The 23,170-nt window shown below is 43.9% G+C and overlaps 1 protein-coding gene across 1 annotated transcript; it reads left to right on the forward strand.

Moving 5' to 3' along the window:
• The first annotated feature begins 11,174 nt into the window (after positions 1–11,174).
• Positions 11,175–20,099, forward strand: RRM2 (ribonucleotide reductase regulatory subunit M2). Its single transcript, XM_054023010.1, has 10 exons — positions 11,175–11,351; positions 11,446–11,523; positions 11,971–12,126; positions 12,916–13,032; positions 13,814–13,947; positions 16,336–16,430; positions 17,163–17,296; positions 17,698–17,802; positions 18,574–18,687; positions 19,177–20,099. Exons 1-10 carry the CDS (start codon positions 11,259–11,261, stop codon positions 19,327–19,329), a joined length of 1,179 nt encoding a protein of 392 aa, XP_053878985.1. The 5' UTR covers positions 11,175–11,258; the 3' UTR covers positions 19,330–20,099.
• The last annotated feature ends 3,071 nt before the right edge of the window (positions 20,100–23,170 follow it).

A 23,170-nucleotide genomic window follows, 5' to 3' on the forward strand; every position in this document is an offset into this window, starting at 1 on the left:
TAACAAAGAATGAATATGACTTTTACTATTAAGCCCTTGGAAAATAGATGCCTGAAGCATACTCACAATGTGCATGTGAAGCTTATCATAGCATCTAAGTTACCTTCAGCCAGAATTTTGATTTTCAGGCCTATGATATTGGTTCAAATAATGTTGCAAAAGCCAAGGACGCTGCATGCAGCGCATGACTGGACTAGTTTCCTGTACAGGATGTATTGTAACTTTTCAGCTTTGGGTCATCCATGCTCTGCAACTAGCTTTACACCCAGAATGTAGACTTTGTAATGAGAGAGGTTTCGCAGACCCTAATATAAATATATGTGCTTTTATATTTTTGTCAATAAATTTGATTTAGGTCTAATCTAACCTTCCCCTGCAGATGGAAACAGAACTCTGCCAGGGAAGAAGAATACCATGACACTGACTAGAAATAGAAGTGAAAGTGAACTGCACTGACGGGAATTGGTTTTTATTAGTCTTTCAGTTGCGTTATTCTAAGGTGTTAGTGCGGAAGTAAGAAAATAAAAAACATTAGTGTTGACAGTGTGAGTCAACACAGATAGCACATCAGGAATATGCCAATGACACAAAGCTGTATGGATCGTTTTCATCCAGGGTAGATAGTTCTGTCTAATGGATATGTCTGTGCTTAAAGGAGCCTGAGCCTGGAAGAATATCAGCTACCTCAGTCTGGACTCAAAAGACAGGTGTTCTTCTAAATTGGAAGAGGGAGATGATTTAAGGAATTAGTTCCCAAACTTGCAAGGAGAACCAGAAGTCAGTGAGCTCCACGGAGACTAAGGAGTCTGCCTGAGCAGTTCTCCTTGTAGTTCTCCCTACTTTACCCTCGCTTGAGAGCATTTGGGGTTCATACTGAATTCATCACTGGCCCTTGACAATCAAATAGTAGATGACACCAGCTATCAAGGAAACTTTATCCATTCCTCTTGGACAATGACCCAGCCATAGTAATTCATGCATTTGTAATTTAGAATACTCTCTCCCCGCCCCCCCCAAGAGCACAAACGAATACCTTCTGTTTTTGTTCTCCAGAGTGAGGTAGATGGCACTGAGTAGCAAACCACAGCAGTGATAAATCCCCAGTGGTGCAAGTACATTGTGTATGTCTGCTGATTGCCTTTTATACTTTGATTTTTCAGGTGAATCTGTGTGAGACACTAAAAATAGTTTCCTTTTTTTTTTTTAACAAAATGTTATTAAAACATTAGTTTGCAATTTTTTTTGGTGCCCTTTATTTGCTGGGGCTGTCGTGGGGCAGGAATGGCCACAGCTGGCAGAAACTGTGGGTGCTCTTGGGCGTGTAGGCAATAGCTAAGTGAGTGGTTGGACAGGGTGAGAATGAGTCATAGATTTTTCAGGTCAGAGGGGACCATTTTGGTCATCTAGTCTGGATAACATAAAACCTCACACACTACTTTCTGCATCAAACTCATAACATCTGCTTGAGTTAGAGCATATCTTGTAGAAATATTGTTTTGATTTAAAGACTTCAGGTGATGAAGAGTCCACCATGTTGCTAGGCAAATTGTTCCAATGGTCAGTTGCCCCCGCTGTTAAAAATATGAACCTTATTTCCAGTCTGAATTTGTCTAGCTTCAATTTCCAACCATTTGGTCTCATTAGGCCTTTTTCTGCTACATTCAAAAGCCATCTACTATCAGAAATCTCTTCCCCATATAGGGCTGGGTTGTGACCAAGTCACCTCTTAACCAGCTCTTGGATGAGCTGGAGAGCGGCAGTTGCTGGCTGGGCACCTAGCTCTGAAGGCAGTAGCGCTGCCAGCAGCAGCGCAGAAGTAAAGACGGCACTACTGCGATCCCACTACAATAGCCAGATTTTACAGTCTGTGAATTTAATAGGGCCCTATCCGTAAGATAAAAAGGAGGGAGAGAGCTGGGACTTGTATTATGGGGAACTTGAAGCTGAAATGGTTTGGGGGCTGTTGAAAGGAGATGAAGCCATCAAAAAGGAGATGCTGGGGATGGGGGGAGCAGAATACTAGGAGTGTTGTATAAGGAACGCTAGAGATGGAGGAAGTATGGAGCTAGTAAGTCAAGAGACAGCTAGTGAAGTTTGTCAGGCAAAAATGGCCCAATAGTGCATGAGGCCAGCAAACCATTATGGTGACAGGAGGAGGGAAGTGGGAGTGGGGATGAGGCCCACACATCACCACACCAACAGGGAAAGAAGGCTGTCAACCCAGTGGAGGAGAAGTTGGTACTCCAAGGCACAATCAGGCTGTGAGGTACACTTCCAGCAGGATGCTTAGAGTCCTTACATCGAGTTCAACTGGTGGGTTTGCAAATACCATGCAGCTTCTGATTTATTCACTGCCTCCAAAAGTAGGGAAGGAGGAGAGAACAATGAACTCTGCCTTTTAGAACAGGAGTACTTGTGGCACCTTAGACACTAACAAATTTATTAGAGCATCAGCTTTCGTGGGCTACTGCCCACTTCTTCAGATGCATATAGAGTGGAACATATATTGAGGAGATATATATACACACATACAGAGAGCATGAACAGGTGGGAGTTGTCTTACCAACTCTGAGAGGCCAATTAAGTAAGAGAAAATTTTTTTTTGAGGTGATAATCAAGCTAGCCCAGTACAGACAGTTTGATACGAAGTGTGAGAATACTTACAAGGGGAGATAGATTCAATTGAATATAAAGGAGGAATCTATCTCCCCTTGTAAGTATTCTCACACTTCGTATCAAACTGTCTGTACTGGGCTAGCTTGATTATCACCTCAAATTTTTTTTCCTCACTGGCCACCAGAGGATGGCCACCACAGTCTCACTGGCCACCAGACTGGCCACCACAGTCTCACTGGCCACCAGAGGATGCAGGGTAATGGGGGCCTTTGGATTAGACCCAAAGGGCTCTATTGGATCCAGTTCTTATTGTGCACTCACTAAATAACAGTCAACCAATACAAATTATGTTATAGAGAGAAAAGTCATCAAGTTTTAAAGCATCTTTAGGCCATAATTCACTTATCACTCTGTTAACAGTTTATATTTTAAATCAAATTACTATCTAACTTTTGTTTAAGAACCTTAATTTTCTACCATAACGGGCCTGATCCCACACCAGTAAAATTCGCATTGCCTTCAGTATGGGATTAGTCCCGAACTACCCGTTGTCCAAATTCCCAGTTTACACGAGCAGCTTCACTGACTGCAGTAGAGTGAAACTGCATTTACAGTGATGTAACAGGGATAAAAACTTGACACTATGCCATCAGAAAGGGCTCTGCATTAACAGTTTTAGCTGGCAGTTAAGGAAGCTAAATAGGTGGAAGCCATGTTTAAACAAACAAAACAACACAACAACAACAACAAAAACCCCATTCCACCCCCCAGTGTTTGTAAGGGTCTGTTTGCTGACAAAAGATTATTTCAGTAGCTGTTCATTAACTACTGAGAGTCTCATGCTTTGTCTTCAGGTAATCAGGTTATAGATTTGCTAAGGAGAAAGGATTTGATTTCATGTATTAATGGGCCACACTTCTAAACACAGTATCAACCTCAAATCTAGTTAATATAGAATGTTTTGTTCTGGCTTAGATTTCTCAGCTGAGGTTTATTAAAATAAATCATTGCTAATTTAAACAACATGACTGCACACCTGCCAAAACAGTCACTGCAGAGGCCTTGTACTTTATTTTGTATGGAGTTCTGTCTTAGGTAAGAAACATTGCAGTGAAAGTCAGACAGATCTCCATCTCGCAGCAATTACTAATGAAAATGGGGAGCCAAATCCTGGATTTCCTACACATGCAAAATTCTCATTAAAGTCAATGAAAGTTTTGCCTGCATAAGGCCTGAAGGTATGGAATGATTCCTGTGTGGTGTGAAGCACTCACAACTACAACAGAAGTTGATAGGAACTGAGGATGCTCAGAGCCTTTAGGGGATCCAGTTGTAAGTGAGATTTGCAGGATTTGGCCTGTGATGGGTTGGGTCACAGAAACCCCCTTGGGACTGCCACCTGATGTGCTGAGACTAGCTCTGAGCCTGTCCTTTGTTCCAGTTTCTTTCAGGCATCTCTTGCGGGTGGAGAGGCCATCTCCTAAGCCAGCTGAAGACAAAATGGAGGGGCTTCCAGGGCCTTTTATATTCTCTCTCTTGAGGGCGGAAACCACTTTGTTCTTCTGTGCAAAGTCACAGCAACAAGATGGAGTTTGTAGCCACCTGGACAAGTCACATGTCTATGAATGATTCAGCTTTTTGCAGGCCAATGCCATTGTTCACACGTTAGTTTGAACGTTCCCAGGAAGGCTCAGATGTGGGTTGGCATCTCCCAAAGTCCATTGTCAGTTAAGTGTTTCTTGATTTAGGATTTATTGAGAATAGTCCTTTCTCAAGAAGCTGATCAAATGCTTCACTGAGGCTACTTAGAATCAAACACATTGAGATACAAGAACATAGCCAATATTCATAACTTAAAATACAAAAATGATACACACATACAGACAGCATAATCATAACCAGCAAACTACAACCTTTCCATAGACACCCCACTTGACATCTTCTTACAAGACCTGGTGCAGCCATAGGACCCTGGTTGCAACAATCATCTATACGGTCACAGTTCATGTCAATAATGTCACATGGCCTATGGTGAATAACATATACATCAGCTTCAGTACATGAATGACATTTGTGTAGTAAATGCCAGGAGCTGGGAGTCCTAGTGCTACAGGTGAAGAATAGAGATCATACTATCATCACTCTGAGAGCTAGAACCACGCTGGAGAGGACCCTGAAGGATGCCATCTGCTGCCAATCCATGGAAAACATGAAATGGAAGCCGGACCAGGGCAAGGCGTTCAAGGTGATGTGAAAGTGGGACGCCAGCAACCACTTCCTCCCTGGGGAGCAGTTTTGTAGATCAATCTCTGATAATTTTCATATGACTTTACATTGTGCCTCTTCATATAACCTTGTGGTGGGTCTACCCACATGTGACCTCTGTTTTCATGAAACTTTGTATCAAAGCCTCATTTAGAAACTTTGCATTGCCCTCGGTATAATATTATAGCCCCTAAGGATAGAATAAGATAGAAGAAAAATTTATTTTTGCTAGCAGTAGAACAAGAGCTCTCCCCCCCCACTCTTAATCAATTGCCCTGTTGAATGAATGAGGTGTGAATGAGGAAGGCATGGAAGGCAGCACCTCCAGACAGCCTCAACTGTTGGAGAGGGGCTGGGAGCCAGACCCAAGGACAATAAAACGTGTCAAGTGGGCTCATTAAAGACAAGCAGACATACTGACGGCCTCGGGGGTTAGAAGCAAGCACCTTCTTTTGGAAACACCCTCTTTGCAGCATTGGGACAACACTCAAAAGAAAAACAACAAGGAGTCTGGTGGCACCTTAAAGACTAACAGATTTATTTGGGCATAAGCTTTCGTGAGTAAAAACCTCACTTCTTCGGATGCATAGACTCTATGCATCCGAAGAAGTGAGGTTTTTACTCACGAAAGCTTATGCCCAAATAAATCTGTTAGTCTTTAAGGTGCCACCAGACTCCTTGTTGTTTTTGTAGATACAGACTAACACGGCTACCCCCTGATACTCAAAAGAAAGCAGCACAAAGGACCAATGGACACAGACACAGAGTTTGAATCTGGTATAGATTTGCATAAGAAGAAAGCTGCTATAAAAGTGAGGTGTCTTGCAGAGGACCCCGGGTCTCGTCTTGTCAACATGGGAGCATCGATCCGGATCGGCAGAAGCCCGGCTCCGCCCCCTCCCCCATCTAACTCACCTGGCCAGTGAAGTTAAGGGGAGCAACTAATTGGTAACAACAAGACGGAGTGTGTTTGTGTGTGTGTGTGAGTGTAAGTGTAATATATTATATGCATATAATACAGTGTTAGTAAATACATGTATTACTAATAAATGTGGCGTTTTGTCTTATTCCCCCTGAAAAGATCCTGTGCAGTACTTTAAGTACAACAGTTTCACCCGATTTGCCAACTGGAGGTTTGTCCACAGGGCCTGGCTCAACTGCGTCCCACTGAATGGAGCTGTCTGCCACAGGAATTGGGACAAGTGATGCAGGAAGTGCGGCTATGCCAATGAGACACTACCCCACGTCCTGTGTAGCTGCAAGCCCCATTCGAGAGTTTGGCAGCTGCGACACAACACCATCCAAGATCGCCTGGCCAGAGCCATCCTGCCACCCGTGGGAAAGGTTGCCTAAATTCCGCCATCCCCGGAACTGACAGCCAACTGCGACAGGACATCGTCATCACCAACGAGGACTGGAAGATCATCATGGTGGACGTCACAGTGCCGTTCGAGAACAGGACCCCGGCCTTCCATGATGCCCGAGTTCGAAAGGTAGAGAAATATGCCCCTCTGGCCAAAACCTTGAGAGCTAAGGGTTATCAGGTCCAGACACACACACTGATCGTCAGAGCCTTAGGCACATGGGATCCCAGTAACGAGCGAGTGCTGACAGAATGCAGAATCGGTCAATGCTACGCTTGGCTGATGCGGCAACTCATGGTGCCTGACGCCATCAGGTGGTCGAGGGACATCTACATAGAGCACATCACCGGACATCGGCAATACCAGGAGGGATGAGCTGAAGTTCTGATGAGAAGCACAGTCAGGAAAGTAACTGAAATACTTTCTCATGGATTGTATTTTCTAAATGGACAACCTACCTAATTCTCAATTACTGAGGGACAATCTCCACTCATTGATATATTTTGCTTTCCACAACCAAATCTCTATACAACTTTTCATGAGTGATGTACTCGAGTATTCGGCTTCTAATATCTAAACTGTATTGTTAAATCTATTCACCTAAATTTGGGTTATGGCTGATTATGTACTCTATGTATCATATGACTTTTAAAAACTAACTTTATATTTGTGGATAATCTTAGTACTATAACCAGATGTACAGACACATTTACAATTTTTTAACATTAGCTTTAATAAAATGTTTAATTATGTTGAGGTGCTGATCGGTTTATGCTAGCTGGGGGTATGTATGCAAATCTGCTTTCCTGAATCAAGCAAAAAAGAAACTGAAACAAATGCCAATCATCAGCTAGCAATAAATCATCCGAGGATCAGACTGAAAAACTGCAGCCACACCTAACTTAACTATTTGGCTTGTTAACTGTAAATATACATATGCAACCAACGACCCCATATACTCAGCAGTGAATTTGCAGTAAAACAGAGAAAAAAACCAAATCTGTCAGATTTGCTCTCATCTGTGTCTCCCACCCAGCAAGAACTGCTTTCTCAAAGAAGGCCTTGCTCTCTGAATGAGAGCCATTGCCCAATAGTTCAACATAGTTAGGTTCAGAACAAAACTGACACCTGTTATTAACTAAAACACAATAGATGGATTGTAAGTAAAAGTTCATTTGCCAGGTCATTAGTTAAGAACATACCTTTTTTCCCTAGTAAAGATAAGGCTTCTTAGATGAGTAGCAGCAGTAAGAGAGACTTTGAAGCTCAAAAAGTCCAGGGTTACTGAGTCACATTTGTCTTAGGGCAGGTCTACACTAGGGGCTTGTCTCCACTTACATTTTATAGCGCTCTAACCTGCTGGTTAGTGCAGCAAGTTTGAGCATTTTGAAGCGCTAGTGTGGACAGGCTCTGAGCGCTGAGAGCCGTGCTCCCAGCGCGGCTCCCAGCGCTCGGAGCTATTCCCCTTGTGGAGGTGGATTACCAAGAGCGCTGGGAGAGCGCACGTGACCACACTCACACTTCAAAGCGCTGCCGTGGGAGCACTCCCGTGGCAGTGCTTTGAAGTTTCCAGTGTAGACATAGCCTAAAAACATGCATTGGCGCAGCAGTTAGTGCTTCTGGTAAAGAAGCTCTATGCCAATGGGAGAGTGCTCTCCCGTTGGCTTAATAACTCCATCTCTGCGAGAGGCGGTATCTATGTCGGTGGGAGAAGCTCTCCCGTGGACATAGCACTATCTACGGGGGAGGGTTAAGGTTGGTATAATTATGTCACGCAGGGGTGTGGATTTTTGACACCCCCAGGGCGACACAGTTATATAGAAGTAAGCATGAAGTGTAGACCTGGCCTTAGAGACCTACAGAAGTAATGGAGAATTTCAGCCTTTTCTTTCTTAATTAAGGGCTTGTCTACATGGGAAAATGTGCTGGAGCAGCACTATATAACTACTCTAGTTATATTGGTATAAATCCCTGTGTAGATACTCTTATTTTACAAGAAGGGTTTTGTTTTTTTTCTGGTTTAGTTTATAACAAGCTGCATAAGCTAAACTGGAAAAAGAAACTCTTCTTGCAGAAAGTGTGTCCACATGGGGAGTTCTAACAGTATAACCACAGCATTTTAACTATACTGATAAAATTCCTTTTGTAGAGCAATCCTACACTTCTAAGACCCTTTTTCTTGCAGAGATAGTTTAGAGACAATGTAGGGCCTGATCACATGCCATTGACTTTAAAGCATTGCAAACTGATTGCTGAACTGCTATCACTACAATTAAACCATTTATTATCCTCCTCACTGGTGTTGGGGACAGGGAAGAACTAAAAACACAGAAATATCTGACGTCCGTTAAAACTCAAATAATGCATTTGGGGAGGGAGGGGTGGAAAGGGAGGATTCTTCTGTTTCTCCCCAAATCTAATAGGACATGTTTAAGTACCAAGATGCCCTGCTTACTGTCTAGTGACACCATTAATCTCTTTTAGAGTTGTGACAAGCAAGTCATCAGCCCCAACTTTCTCAGTCAGCAGACCACTATGTAAGGGAGAGCCCCCCCCCCCCCTCCATGATCCACCTGTCTGGGCAGTCCCCTTTGCTTGTTTCTTAAAACATCTGTCTCATTTACCAAGGTATTCTCTGGCCCACAGACCCTAGTCTGAGAATCACTCTCTTTAAAACAGTGCTACATCCCATATTAGCAAAGAAATGTGTTCAAAGGTCTGTGGTCCTGGGCCCAATCCTGCAAGGTACTGAGCGCTCTAAGCTCCCATCAACTTCACTGGGTGTTTAAGATCCTGAACACCTCACAGTAGTCACATAGCACCCCACAGGATTGGGCCCTTAGACCTGTGGCCCCCATTCAGGCAAGCACTTAAGCCCATGTTTAGGTGCCAGTGACGTTAACAGAATTTAAGAGCACGCTGTGTCTCCCAGAACTGGGTCCACAACCACAGACACTTTAAACACAATCTCATTACATTTAAAGTTTAATTAAAGGGTTGACCCTGTGCTTAAGAACTTTGCTGAATAATATAAGCCAGATTCATCGCTACTGTAACTCCATTGACACTGACAGGATAAATTTGATGTTTGAGTTCTATAGACTACTGACTTTCTGTAAAACAATAATCATCATAATACAGCATATATTGTTTTGCTTACTGTAATATAGCGGACCAATATTCTTTACCATAGTGACAAAAACACACCTAAATGATTTTATTGTCATAGAGAAAAACATAAGTTTTTGTAATAACTCTAAATCTCAAAGTATACACATATATTTTAACTCTTCTTGGAATCTAGGTGCATTTACATTAATTTGGAACTCTTGCAGGACTGACCCATCCCTTCCTTCACATTTGGAAACCACAACAAGCCACATCCTGTCTATGCTTACATATTTTTAATTTTCTGCAAGTCATAGTGAGCTAAGCACATTCTAGTTTGGGGGACGGGGAGAAGGAGAAGAAAGTGATGCCACTGTTTAAATAATAAGAGCAACCTGCATTTAATGTAAAACAATACTGCATACACTTCTGTTCATTTTTTAAACAGCTGATTGTGATCATACACAGTATTGTGTTACAAAAAGAAGGGGAAAAGATCAGCAGCAGCTAGAGTTTTAGAAGCTTTGGGCTAGGCTGTTTTACACAGTTGTGTAACTGACTGAGAAACCTGCTTTAATTTCCCCTAGAGGGAGAAAAACAACGTGTCTGAAAAAATACACTTCCCAATGCCAAGCAGCATAGCAACTGCAGCAAGTGTCTTATTATCTAGTCTATTCCCATGAGGAAGCAAGTGAGAGTCACTGCTCTGAGAGCTCACCCTGTGCAAACTTGTCAAACAGGGTGTATATAATCACCTCCTCCATTGTTATTATTGCATGAGTTGACACTGTACTAAATATCACATAACACTCAGGGGCTCAAAATCAGTGTGCGTGTGTGTGTAAATAAATGGTGATACTCTCCCAAGCTTCACCCTAAACCCACATTTTGGCCATGTGATACCAAAAGCTGAGATGAAACTCACACTAACTCAGGGGAGTAAAAGAAGAGAGTAAAATGCCCTGCTGGGGCATTTGAACCAATGAGAAAGGTTCACTGGTTCCTAAACTGCTGACATTTGGGATGCTGGGACTCTCCACCAAGGGAGCAGAATTGCTTCTTCCCTGGTTCTTGGGCTCTTATACTGCCTGCTGCTGGTAAGGGGGCATTCTGTGACATGGCCCTGATTTTCAGCTTGTGGTTCATGGACCCCTGGGTGTCCACAAACTATGCCCACAAAGATTTCCAAAGGGGCCTGTACTGCTATTCCAAATCTTTAGGGGTCTGCAAATGAAAAAAAGGTTAAAAACCACAGGTCTATGGGGATCAGCAGCTCTGGGAGACAGCACTCCAAGGCAGCCCCTCCGCCACCCGTCCCAGCCCTTATCCATTTTGTCTTTCTCCGGAGTCTGCAAACACCCCAAGCGGTCACCCGCCCTCTCTTTAAAGGGGGGTGGGTGAGGAAAGACAGTCCTGTTCCCGGTGGGGCACGGCAATGCAACAAAGGGTGCGAAGGGGAGGGGACCCAGGCGCCGGGGATGGAATCTTGTCAGACAATACAGGGGCGTGTCCAGCGGGGGGTCTGGCCAATAGAAGCGTCCAGGCGGAGTGCCGGGAATTTTGGCTGTTTCCAACTTGTGTAAGACTGGGGGGCGTGGTGGCGAGGCTCTGACCAATGGAAGCGCGGAGCGGTCGGAATTTTCGGCGGCTCCCGCGTTTGTGACAATGGGGAGCTTGGCGCGGCCGGGTCTCTGGCCAATGGGAGAGCAGCGGGGACGGCACCGTTCGGGATTGGCGCGGTGCCTGGCGCTGTGATTGGGCAGCCTGGCGTTCTGGCGCCAAGTTCGAAGGGAATATAAAGTGTCTCCGGGAGCGCGGCAGCCCCACCATCGCCCCTGCCTGTGAGAGCCGGAGCCTCCGTCGTCGTGTCCCCGCCGCCGCCTGTCTCTGCCCGCCATCGCCGCCATGATCCCCGCCCGGGCCCCGTTCTCCGTCCGCAACGAGCAGCCCCGCCTGTCGCCCATGAAGAACCTGGTCCTGACCGACAAGGAGAACACGGTGAGTGTCCCCGCCACGCCCCCCCCCACAGCTCCGGGCGCGGCGCCCGGCCCCTGCCGGCTCCTCTCACCCATCCCTGTCTGTGTCTCCATAGCCCCCCGCGACCAGCGCCACGCGGGTCCTGGCCACCAAGGCCGCTCGGAAGATCTTCCAGGAGGCGGACGCGAAGCCGGTGAGTCCGGGGCGGTGGGGGTGGAAAGGAGAGAGCGCGGCCCGCCGGGCTGGGTATGGCGGGGGGCCGGTGACACGGCTGAGGGCGCGCGGGGTGAGCTGGGCGGCTGCAGGTGGCGCGTCCTGTCGCTTCTGTCTTGGCGCCAAATGCTACTGTCCGCCAACGCGCGGGCGGCTCCCCCCTCCCCCCCTCGCCCTCTTTGGGCTCGCCCTCCTCCCCCTTAGGTTGGGGGGACCCCCTCTCGTCCTCCTTCCCCCTGGGGAGACCCCTCCTTGCGCTCGTCCTCCTCGGGAATTTTTTTTTCTGCCCCTCGTCAGGCGCTTCCTGCCTTTTCTTCCTTTCTTCCCGCTTCTCTCTTTCCCACCCTCATCCCATCCTTGGGATGAGACGTCTCCACTCCAGTACTGGGGATGTTGAATTCAAGTTTTCCTATTGTGCCTCCTTTAGTTGAAACCCAAAGCAGTGATACAAGCTCCTAGCAATCTGGAAGATGAGCCACTCCTACGGGAGAATCCCCACCGGTTTGTCATGTTCCCCATCCAGTACCATGATATCTGGCAGATGTACAAGAAAGCAGAGGCCTCCTTCTGGACAGCTGAAGAGGTGAGGTGCTCCCATGAGTCTATCCCTGCTCTGGTTGCTTCAGTGGACACATCCGCCTGACATTAGCAGCTCAGTCCAGCTCATAACAGAGCATGTTTTCCCAGTAGTGTTAACTTATTTGCGTTGCAATAAAGCCTAGGGACCTCAGTCATGAATCAGGACCTTGTTGTACTAGGTGCTGTACAAACACAATAAAGATGGTCCAGGTCCCAAAGAGCTTACAGTCAAAGGGTACATTTTCGCTTGAAACTGCCATTGTAGTGCTTCGGTGTAGAACTACATGTGCCTCTTGGAGGGGTTCTCTTATTAGTGTGGCTAAACCACCTCCCAGAGGGGCATTAGCTAGGTCCATGGAAGAAGTCTTCCTTGACATAGTGCTGTCATCGGGACTTAGGTTGGCCTATGCTGGGCAGGGGTGTGGATTTTTTGCACTCCTGGCCAATGTAGTTAAACCAACCTAACTTTCTGGTATTGACATGGCTTAAGTTTGGCAAGAGCCAGTAGTGACTGCTTGTGTATTAATTGTACTGTTGCCTTCAAAAGATTAATTTATATCTAATGCATTCTTAAATAGCGTTGAAAAAAGTGACATAAACCAGCACAGCTTTCCGTGGTTCTAGGAACCTATTAAACTTCATAACTTCATTTATTGCAGTGGTATTTTAGTTCACAGAGCACTGGGAAGAGGGGGTGTTTAATACACAGTATAACATTGCTCTAAATATCTTATCTAGAAGTGTATTCTTTAGTACCACAATAAAATTGTAAGTGTCTGCTTTTGTTGTTCAGGTTGATCTTTCCAAAGATATTCAACACTGGGAGTCCCTGAAGCCCGAGGAGAAATACTTCATTTCACATGTCCTAGCCTTCTTTGCAGCAAGTGATGGCATTGTAAATGAGAATTTGGTAAGCACACAGAAGAGCAATCCTAAAGTGGAAATCATTCAGCTAACAAAGCTGCCCAAATAAAACTCCTATTAATGAGATATTCACCTGTTGAGCTACTTCTGCTCTAAAACCTATTAAATCTGTAATCTATTTTTTGGTGAGGCAGAGGGTGGGGAAGTTGTACTTAGTAAAACAGGGATTGCTGTGTAAAATAGGACTCTTGTGGACTTTTTCAGAAACTGAGCTTTCAAAAGGGTGGTTTTGTAGTAAGCATACATGATTTGGAAGTCTGGTGACCTGGCTCTGATATAACTGCACTTTTTGGGGGGGGGGAAGGGGAATGAATCAATTGCACAGTCTTGTTTGCTTCATCTATAAAATGGTGGAGGTATTTGCCTATCTTATAGGGCAGTTGAGACTGAAGTAACATTTGTACTGTGATTTTAAAATCCTTGTTCATGAGCTGCAGGAGTGCAAAATATTACTATAGTTCTATTAATGCTCCACTTTCCTGCCCTGGATAAAGCAGAGATGGGGAAAAATGTGCAGTGTTACCTTATGCTCAAATACTCAAGGAGTTAAGATGAGATCAAGCCAGAACCTAAGAATCCTGGCACTAAGGAGGAGGCTGTTAGTCTAATGCACTACACCAGGCATAGCTTTTGAACATGAAAACATTTGTCAGACCATAGGGGTGTGGAGCAAAACTGGAGATACTTGTGTGAGTTTAATAGCAAAAAAACTGCAATATATTAGGTGGGTAATGCTTTCTTCAACAGTCATTTGGTTTCTCCTCTAGGTGGAGCGATTCAGCCAAGAAGTACAGGTAACAGAAGCACGCTGTTTCTATGGCTTCCAGATTGCTATGGAAAACATACATTCAGAAATGTACAGTCTGCTCATAGATACTTACATTAAAGATCCAAAACAGAGGTTAGTATCACGTCATGAAATGTTCAAGTTGTTGTAAAGTCATAGTGGAATCTAATAGTGATACTTCTGTCTTAATTTTAAAACAATACAGAAATGACTTGAGAATTTAAATTCGTAAACATACTGTGGAGAACAACTCTGCAGGCATAGGGCCCTACCAATTTCATGTCTCTGAAAAACATGTCACGGACCATGAAATCAGCCCTCTCCTGTGAAATCTGATCTCCCCTCCTGCTGGGAGCCTAGGGTTCCTGGCTGCTAGCCCAGCCACGCTGGGGAAGGACAGGCGTTTTCCTTCCCCTGCACTGCCGCTCTTGGTGGGGAGATCAGACCCACCTCCAGAGACAGTGCAGAAATTCGGGTGGTAAAGCCTCACTTCTGTGCTTGCAGCGGCCCAGAAGCTGGGCTCCAGGCTTCGTACCCCGGCTCCTGCCGCAACTCTAGGTCCAGGCGCTGAGCTCGGAGCTTCCTCCCACAGCCCCTGCCGGGCTGGGGGCTTTTGCTCCTGGCAGCTGCAGCTGGGGCATTCTTGGCATCTGTGCGCCCCCCTCTATGGCTCCTGCCATGGCTCCAGTGCCCAGCCTAAGGGTTTCTCCTCCCGTTGGCTGCAGCTCGGTCAGGGGCAGCCTGGGCTCGGGGCTTTTGCCCCCTGCAGCTTCAGCTGGGGATTGAGGGCCTCTTCCACTGTTCCAGCTGGGGCAATGTGGACTTGGGGCTTCCTCTGGGGCGGGGGCACCCATTTGTCCTGGGGGGCCCCAAATTGGCGGAGAGCCCCTGCCTTAATCTGTCCCTGGCATGGACTAGCAGGTAGGAGCCCTCAGCTGGGGTGCTCCCAGCAGCATGGGGAAGATCCTACCCACTTCCATCTCCAGGAACATTCTCTAACTACAGTAAGCTGGGAGTGTGCTGCCTTCAGAACCCAGCTCTGAAGTCCTCACCAAAGTGAGGGTGGCAATCTTGGGACCCCTCTACAACAACTTTGCAAACTTCCCCATGATCCCGTTTTGGATCAGGACCCCCCACGGTTACAACACTGAAATTTCAGATATGAACAATTGAAAATGTGAAATTGACCAATTTTAAAAGCCTCTGTCCAAGAAATTGACCAGAATGGACCATGAATTTGGTAGGGCCCTATATATTACAGAACCGTAAGGTGTAACAAAAACTATACCAGAGGCTGGACTTAAATCTGTTTTGCTTTTAATCTCTAACTTCAATAAGTGATAAATAAGGGGATGAAACCAAATATGTGAAGGGCGGCATAGTCAATCTACATAGATACTTAAAGCTGGACTACATTCTAATACAAGAGGCCGTTGCGTTGGCTAGTTGATGAGTTAGGTGACCTAGAACAGTTTCTATGGGAACCATTACAGCTTGTGTCTTTTTGACTCGTACACTGAAATCTCAGGTATAAAATTCAGTGCATCTTCCCATGTAATGGTTGTCTACACTTGCTGTGTGGTTAAACTGAAAAATTATGTATTACCATTGTCAGCAAGTCACAACTATTTAACTAGTCTGTACTGGGCTATCTTGATTATCACTTCAAAAGTTTTTTTTCTCCTACTTAATTGGCCTCTCAGAGTTGGTAAGACAACTCCCACCTGTTCATGCTCTCTGTGTGTGTATATATATCTCTATATGCATCCGAAGAAGTGGGCAGTAGCCCACGAAAGCTTATGCTCTAATAAATTTGTTAGTCTCTAAGGTGCCACAAGTACTCCTGTTCTTTTTGTGGATGCAGACTAACATGGCTACTACTCTGAAAACTATTTAACTAGGTTTTTCTAATGTAGTAAACCATGCTCATTTCTGACAAATAAACAAAGCTGCTGCTTTAAAACTTTGCCTTTGAGTTATTAAAACACTAGTGCTAAAACTGTCAACTTTAAAAACCAAAACTAAACCCGACCCTTGGGCTGATGTAAACCTATCAAAGTGAGCCTGAAAGATGATTTCAGAACTAAGTATGTGAAAATAAGGGTTTATGAATTAGTTCTACAGTTTCTTAAAAAGCTTATCATAAGAAGACTTTGATACATGCAGTTTGTGAACCAAAATGTTTGAAAGGCCGTGAGTACGCTTCAGACTATGACATGGATTGATGCACTGGAATCCTGGAACAGTGGTGGAGGGCTGACATAAGGGATAAATTGCACAGATGCAGCATGTCTATGCTGGGATTAACACCAGTGTAGCTACACAGGTGCCAAAATCCCTAATGTAGACAAGTTCTTAAGTACTGGTTTCAAAATGTGCTGGGTAGTTGCAGGTAATTCAGGTTAATCAATGACACAAACCTGTTATGACAGCTAGTTGCAAATACCTACTGCACTGGTTGCTGTGTTGACTTCTGCTTATAATGTACTATACACTTTCCAGGGAATTTCTTTTCAATGCCATTGAAACATTGCCATGTGTTAAAAAGAAGGCTGACTGGGCCATGCAGTGGATTGGGGACAAACAAGCAACATTTGGTGAGTGCATTTCTGAACTGTGTATTTACTGGATGCTAAATGTTTCCTTTCCTAGCAAGAGTGAAGAGTGATTATTTGCCTTATTTCTGGAAGAAGATTGTAGTCTCCGATAAAGCAAATTATTATTCTCCCTTCTGAAGAGGCTCCCCTTTGCTCTGCTGGCATTTTTAATTCCAACTGGTCCCTTGTGACAAATGTCTCTAGTTGGCAGTATGTTTTTCCTGTAGCTGCTTTGACGCATGTATAGTTTATTCCTCCTAAGGAGCTATGCTTCTGTTGAAGCATTTCATCTGCTTTATGGACTCTTGATTGCCTCACTTGGCATGTGGGAGGCAATTGAAATTCCCATTATCCCTTGAGTATTAAATCTTTGCTCAAGGTCTTGTCATATGTTCTCAGACCAATCTGGGTTCTGATTTGCAGGATGTCAAAACAGACTAAAATAATTGATCAGAATTTTAGTATAACATAACATTTCGGGCCATGGCTACACCAGAAAAGAGGTGTCAGAAATCCTGGTCTCCTATTGTCTTACAGCCCTGTTATTTAACACTTGTTTGTTGTAGTGAAGACAAGGCTGTAGTTTCAGTCCCAGAGAGACTATAATTCACTTAAGCAGCAATATTTCCCATTCACAAATCTCATAAATGGAAAACTCTCGGTATGCTTTGAATTTTAAGGCTAGGTAAACATTCGCTTCAGTGCAAAACTTACACTAAACTTTCCTGACAGGAGAACGTGTAGTAGCTTTTGCAGCAGTGGAAGGAATTTTCTTCTCTGGCTCCTTTGCATCCATCTTTTGGTTGAAGAAGAGAGGGTTAATGCCTGGACTCACTTTTTCTAATGAACTCATCAGCAGAGATGAGGTAAGAGAATCTTGTAACCATCTCCTATTACAGCGACCTTATGTTTCAAGACAACTATTTATAATTCTTATGAATTGTCTGGTGCTAAATTAAATGGGTAAACAATATCTGGGAATAAATAAGACTTGAATTGAGGCAGTGAGTGAATAAACCATTATGGTGGTGATTGGAGGGGAAAGTCTAGTAAGAAAGCTGCCTACTGAATTGTGCACTTTGGCCTCTCCATTCAAAAGCCAAGACGGAAACTACAAAGTGGCCCATTTCCTCCGGGAAAATCATCCTGGGCTTTGAGTACTAAGATGGTATCTGGTTCATGGGCTTTTCAAATGTGCCTCTGATTTTAAGAGGTGGCACTTCTAATCAATGTTCCTGAAATAATATCTACACATTCACCTTTTCAGGGTTTGCACTGCGATTTTGCCTGCCTAATGTTCAAGCACTTGATTCACAAACCATCTGAGGAAAGAGTAAGAGACGTCATTACCAATGCTGTCAGGATAGAGCAGGTAATCAGGTGTTCCTTGTTTTGGGTAGTAAATGCTCACATTTTAGCTTAAAGCTGAACTATCAGGCCACGAAACTGCTCTAGATCAGTGGTTCTCAAACTTTAGGTGGGCTGTGGGGGGGGGAAAAGAAAATTGCTGAGGGTCTCAGTGGACCACTTAATGATCTTTCCAAATGTTTGTACTGTTAGCTAACTATTGTAAAGCGCTTTGGATAAAAGTGCTATATTTAAAATAAATAAATAAATAAACTTGATTAACATTTTTTCTTCTACAAATAAAAGCACATAACTCTGATTTTAATATCCGTAGTCTTACCTTTCTAATGCAGTGTTCTTCCTAGCCCCAGCTCAGGGGCTGCCGCAGCAGGGGGGAGTGGGGTGTGTGCCGCTCGCTCTCTCTCTTCACACGCGCCCTCCCACCCCCAGATCTGAGGCTGGGAAGGAGGGCTCTCTCCCCCTGGCAGCTGCAGCCCTGGAACTGGGGAAGTTGCCTCTGGCCACACCACAGTCCTGCATGTCCCAAATTCCCTCCCGGCCACCACCTCACCTTACATGTGTGTTTTCTCCAGGGTCCAGGCACCTAATTAGTGGAGCCCTGCTTGCATGGCACCACTAATTAGGTGGGTGTCCCTTCATTCTCTTGTGTGCAGCTGCCTAGGCGCACACCTTAGAGGAACTATCCGCGGACCACAGTTTGAGAACCACTGCTCTAGATAACAAAAGTTTGTATGCTGAGGCCTTCTGTATTAACCTCCCTTCTTCATACCTGCAGGAATTCTTGACAGAGGCGCTACCTGTAAAGCTGATTGGCATGAATTGCACTTTAATGAAACAGTACATCGAATTTGTAGCAGACCGACTTATGCTGGAGCTGGGATTTAGCAAGGTAAGATTTATAAGCAGTGCCTTTCATAGGAAAAGGGTTGTATTCATTTGATATTTCCTATGAATCTTGAATATGTAAAATGGCTGCCACCATTTATTTAATGATAGTCTTCAGCTCCTGACCAATAGCCAAGATCCTTCCAGCCAGTTGGTTATTTCCACTAATCTTAATGCACTCTGTCCTGGATGGAGAGCTACATGATACATAGTGACAGTCCAATAAGCAGTGTGATGGAAAAGAGGGCATTGCAAGAAACCACTGTGCTTCTGCCTCTTTAGAAGAACAGCAGAAGAAAGGGCATACAGAAGTGCAGCATCCAAGACATGGAAGTGGGAGGAGTTTCACATGCCAGATAGCAAACTGGATTACTTTGCATTAAGTCAACTTAAACTGGCTTTCCCATTCCTAGTCCTCACTTCCCAGTTGATTCTTTTTCATTCCACTCCCAGAGGTGAAAACCCATTTGTGATTAGAAGTCTTGTTTTTCAGATATTCAAAGCAGAGAATCCATTTGACTTTATGGAGAATATCTCGCTGGAAGGCAAGACTAACTTCTTTGAGAAGCGAGTAGGAGAATACCAGAAGATGGGAGTAATGTCAAAATCCACAGATAACTCTTTCACTTTGGATGCAGACTTTTAAATGAACTGAGACCACTTAAGATATGATGCGCATGCTGTTTGAACGAAACATTTGCTTTCAATATGAATTCACATTGAGACTTGATTATACTAAAATCCCACTCTTGAACAGTGTGGGGTATGGTACTGTTCTGAAGAGGCTAGTATAGCTACAGCAGTAAAATTCTTTCATTAGATATTGCCAATGGTGTTAATTCATAGAATGCTTAGCTGGAATAACTCGTGTTATAAAATCATTTCCTGAAAAATCCTCAATTCTTGAAGTGATCTCAAATGCCATCCCTTGCAACAGGGAGGTTGTACACAGATATCACTAGCTTCTGGAATTTCTATAACAAAGCTGGAAGTGCTTGAGAAATGAGAGTCGTAAAATCAATTTGAGAGAATTGGATCTCGGATACTGCAGGGGAAGCTACATGACCTCACTGCTTCTAAGCAGGTTTTAAGTTTACTTTTTACTATTTGTAATAGTTTGTACATAAACCTGGCACTTTAATATTAAAATAAAGAACTCTGACTTGTAGTATTCTTGGTAACACGAATATTGAAACTTGAGTTTATACTAAACATTTAGACACAGCATTGCATGATAAACCTTTTTGTTTTTATGCTTATTTACTTGTATGTAACTTAAAATGATAAAGCTTTGAATCAGACCTGCTGGTGATCCTGACAGATCTGTAAAACTTCTGGCAAAGTGTAAAAATACAAACTGTATGGAAGTTGAGAAGCTTATTAAAAGTCCAGTGTTCTAGATACTGGAAAAAAATATTTTTATGCTGCTGGTCTCTGCTTGAAATCAAAGATTTTTCTTTTAGGAAATAGTATTTCAGAGTTTTTGCCTGTTTGAACTCTGAAATTTGACTAATCACAGGCAACACTTCACTAGATACACTGCTCTGAAGGGCAAAGCTGTGAACAGCTTCCTTGAGATATGGCATTAATCCATAAAAACATCTTTGTTCAAGGTAGCCTGCAAAACAAAAGGACTATGGTCATAAGTGGCCGGCCAGCCAGGGGCTAGAATACTGAACCCACTGCTTGTGTCTTAGCTTTGGCATCTGGCAACTAATGGATGCAGTGATGCTTTAAATTAAACTAAGATGAATCTGAATCCTCTATTTGTTACCACTTATTCAAATTGGAGCTCACTGAGTAGTCAAAGCTGAAATTGGACACATGCACTTAAATAAACCACTAAAACACACATGGTTGCTAGAGGGAATAAGGCTTTGGTCTATATCTTGTCATTTATTTAATAGCAGAGTTTGGTCAATTGTCCAGATGAAACATGACTTACCTGCAACAGTCATTACTTTAAAGTTCCAGCTATTCACTGGCTTAAGAGTATGACATAGTGCTTTGATGTAAGAGTCATTTAAAATGACCATGTGGAGATGAGTGCTTGTCAAGGCTGATTTCCCCACTCTGGCACTTTGAGTGCAGAAGGTGGGGGCCCGCAAAGTCTCTAAAAATTAATACTTGCCACCCCAGGCTTGTATTATTTCCAAGGATACTACTTTTCTCTGGCCTTTGATTGGTAGATGCTGCCACCACCCAAGTGCAGAACCCTTTTGAGAGCCCAGGAAGGAGCACTTGGGAATTCCTTCCTGTGGGGTATGAAGTCCCTTCACCCTGCATCTGGGAAGAGCAGGGGGGGAGGGAGGAAATCTGTGGCCACCAGCTAATTGGTCAGCTAACAGCAACTTTGTTTCCTGTACTGCACACCTAAAAAGCCTCTATGGGAAAGTGAGATGTGAGCACTTCATTAAGAAGGGTTGTCTTCCAAGAGGCTTCTCACATCCTGCTTTTAGTAGGAAATCTGGCTGATACCACCTCTGTTTGCAACTAAAGAGCCTGTAGTACTTTTTTTTTTTTTTTTCTTGGAAGAGAACTCCCCATGTTGAAACTTTAGCGCCGAAGAACTACTGGCAGAGGCATCCAGCTCTGAGCCAAGAGGCCCTGGCCTATTGGGTCTACAGATTTGCAAATTAACTGAGTGAATGATCACAATGATGTTTGCTCCTTCACTGTTGATTGCACTGAAGTGAGTGTGACTGCTCTTCCTTTGGGACCCTGAAGCTAGCAAGATGGGCACTTTGAGGCTATCCTGGTGAGCGAAATCATAAATAAATAGAGGAGGGGTTGGGATTCAAAACCCCAAGGCAGCAAGGCTCTTAACAGATGACTTCAGCCTGAGCCTCTGCCACAGCAATATTGATAACCGGTCAGTGGTTCGCGTCATCTGAGAATGATTGGAGATAGGAATAAGGAGATGTTGGGTGAGTAATCAGTTGCAGTTCCTTGAGTGGTTACTTGCAGTGGTTATTCCACCCTGTGGTCATTTGTGTAGCTGTGGTTCTCTTAGGCAGAAAGAGCAAACGTCCTTGCTGAACACTGATAGCACATTTCCTTTGGAATTCAGGGTGGACTTCAACTCAGTAGCCAATAATACTTTGGTTAGGCTGGTTCAGGATAAGGCTCCTACAGGAGCCTAAGGGGAGTCTAACCATGACCATAGTGGGGGTCTAAATTCAAAATGTTCTAATAAGGCTTCCCCTAGAAATGCTATGTTACCAACTCCATAATTGGGAGAATAAAGAAATACCTACATGAGAATTCTGGTAGGTCTGTGCGATGTCAGAGAACCCTCCACCATGTTACTGTGGCAGTGGGAATTTATTAGGACATTTGTGGCTTGAAATTCCCAAGTTGAAACCATTGAAGCCTGAGAACGATTTATTCTGAGTGGAAGTCTCTTAGCTATGGGATTCCCTACTACCACTGATAGGATAAATCCAAATCTCCGTAGGAACCCAAAATAGCAGTCACCCATTTCAATGGCTGTAATGATGGCTGCAGAATGGGTTAGTACTATTTTTTTCCATCAAGACAACCAAAAATAACTGTCACTTAATGAATCATAAAATGATTGACTGGAAAAGGATCAGTGTTGCTCATCATTACAAATCCAGTGCTTAGATGCTATGGGTACGCCTGCAGAGATTAGAGAGAAATTTGGTCGCTTCTCTTCTCTGCCTAAACATGTGAGCAAGAATCCATATGGTTAGTTTTGCTGCTACTGAGATAGCATTGGCTCCAGTGTATCTTTTTTTTTTTTTTTTTTTTTTTTTTCTTGTTGTAATGCAAATCAGTACATCTGGGAGTGGTACATTCTAAATGTTTACCCTCTGGAGCATAAGCCCTTACATTCTTCTAATTTTTCACTTTCCACAAGTGCTGACCGATTTTCCTTCTGCTGCTTAGCTCAAAGAGATCCATGCCCAAGTTCTGATCTTCCCCCTACTTCCTTAAAACACCTATCCACTGTAAGGCGATTGCTTTGTAACAACTGTCTAGAACAGGGGTCGGCAACCTTTCAGAAGTGCTGTGCCGAGTCTTCATTTAGTCACTCTAATTTAAGGTTTCGCGTGCCAGTAATACATTTTAATGTTTTTAGAAGGTCTCTTTCTAGAAGTCTATAATATATAACTAAACTATTGTTGTATGTTAAATAAGATTTTTAAAACGTTTAAGAAGCTTCATTTAAAATTAAATTAAAATGCAGAGCCCCCAGCCCGAAGGCCAGGACCTGGGCAGTGTGAGTGCCGTTGTAAATCAGCTCGTGTGCCGCCTTTGGCATGCGTGTCATAGGTTGCCTATCCCTGGTCTAGAATCACAATGGTCCATTGTGACCTTGAAGTGAGTCTGACAACTGAATGTCTTTTTTAAAAAAACAGACAATATCTAGAAAATTTAGCTTGACTAACACTTTTCTTGATGCTTCTGAATAGTATGTCTTTGGATGTGAGTTTAAAGAAACAGCAGAGATGTGAAGGAGT

The sequence above is a fragment of the Malaclemys terrapin genome, chromosome 3, assembly GCF_027887155.1.
Source record: "Malaclemys terrapin pileata isolate rMalTer1 chromosome 3, rMalTer1.hap1, whole genome shotgun sequence".
NCBI lineage: Eukaryota > Metazoa > Chordata > Testudines > Emydidae > Malaclemys > Malaclemys terrapin.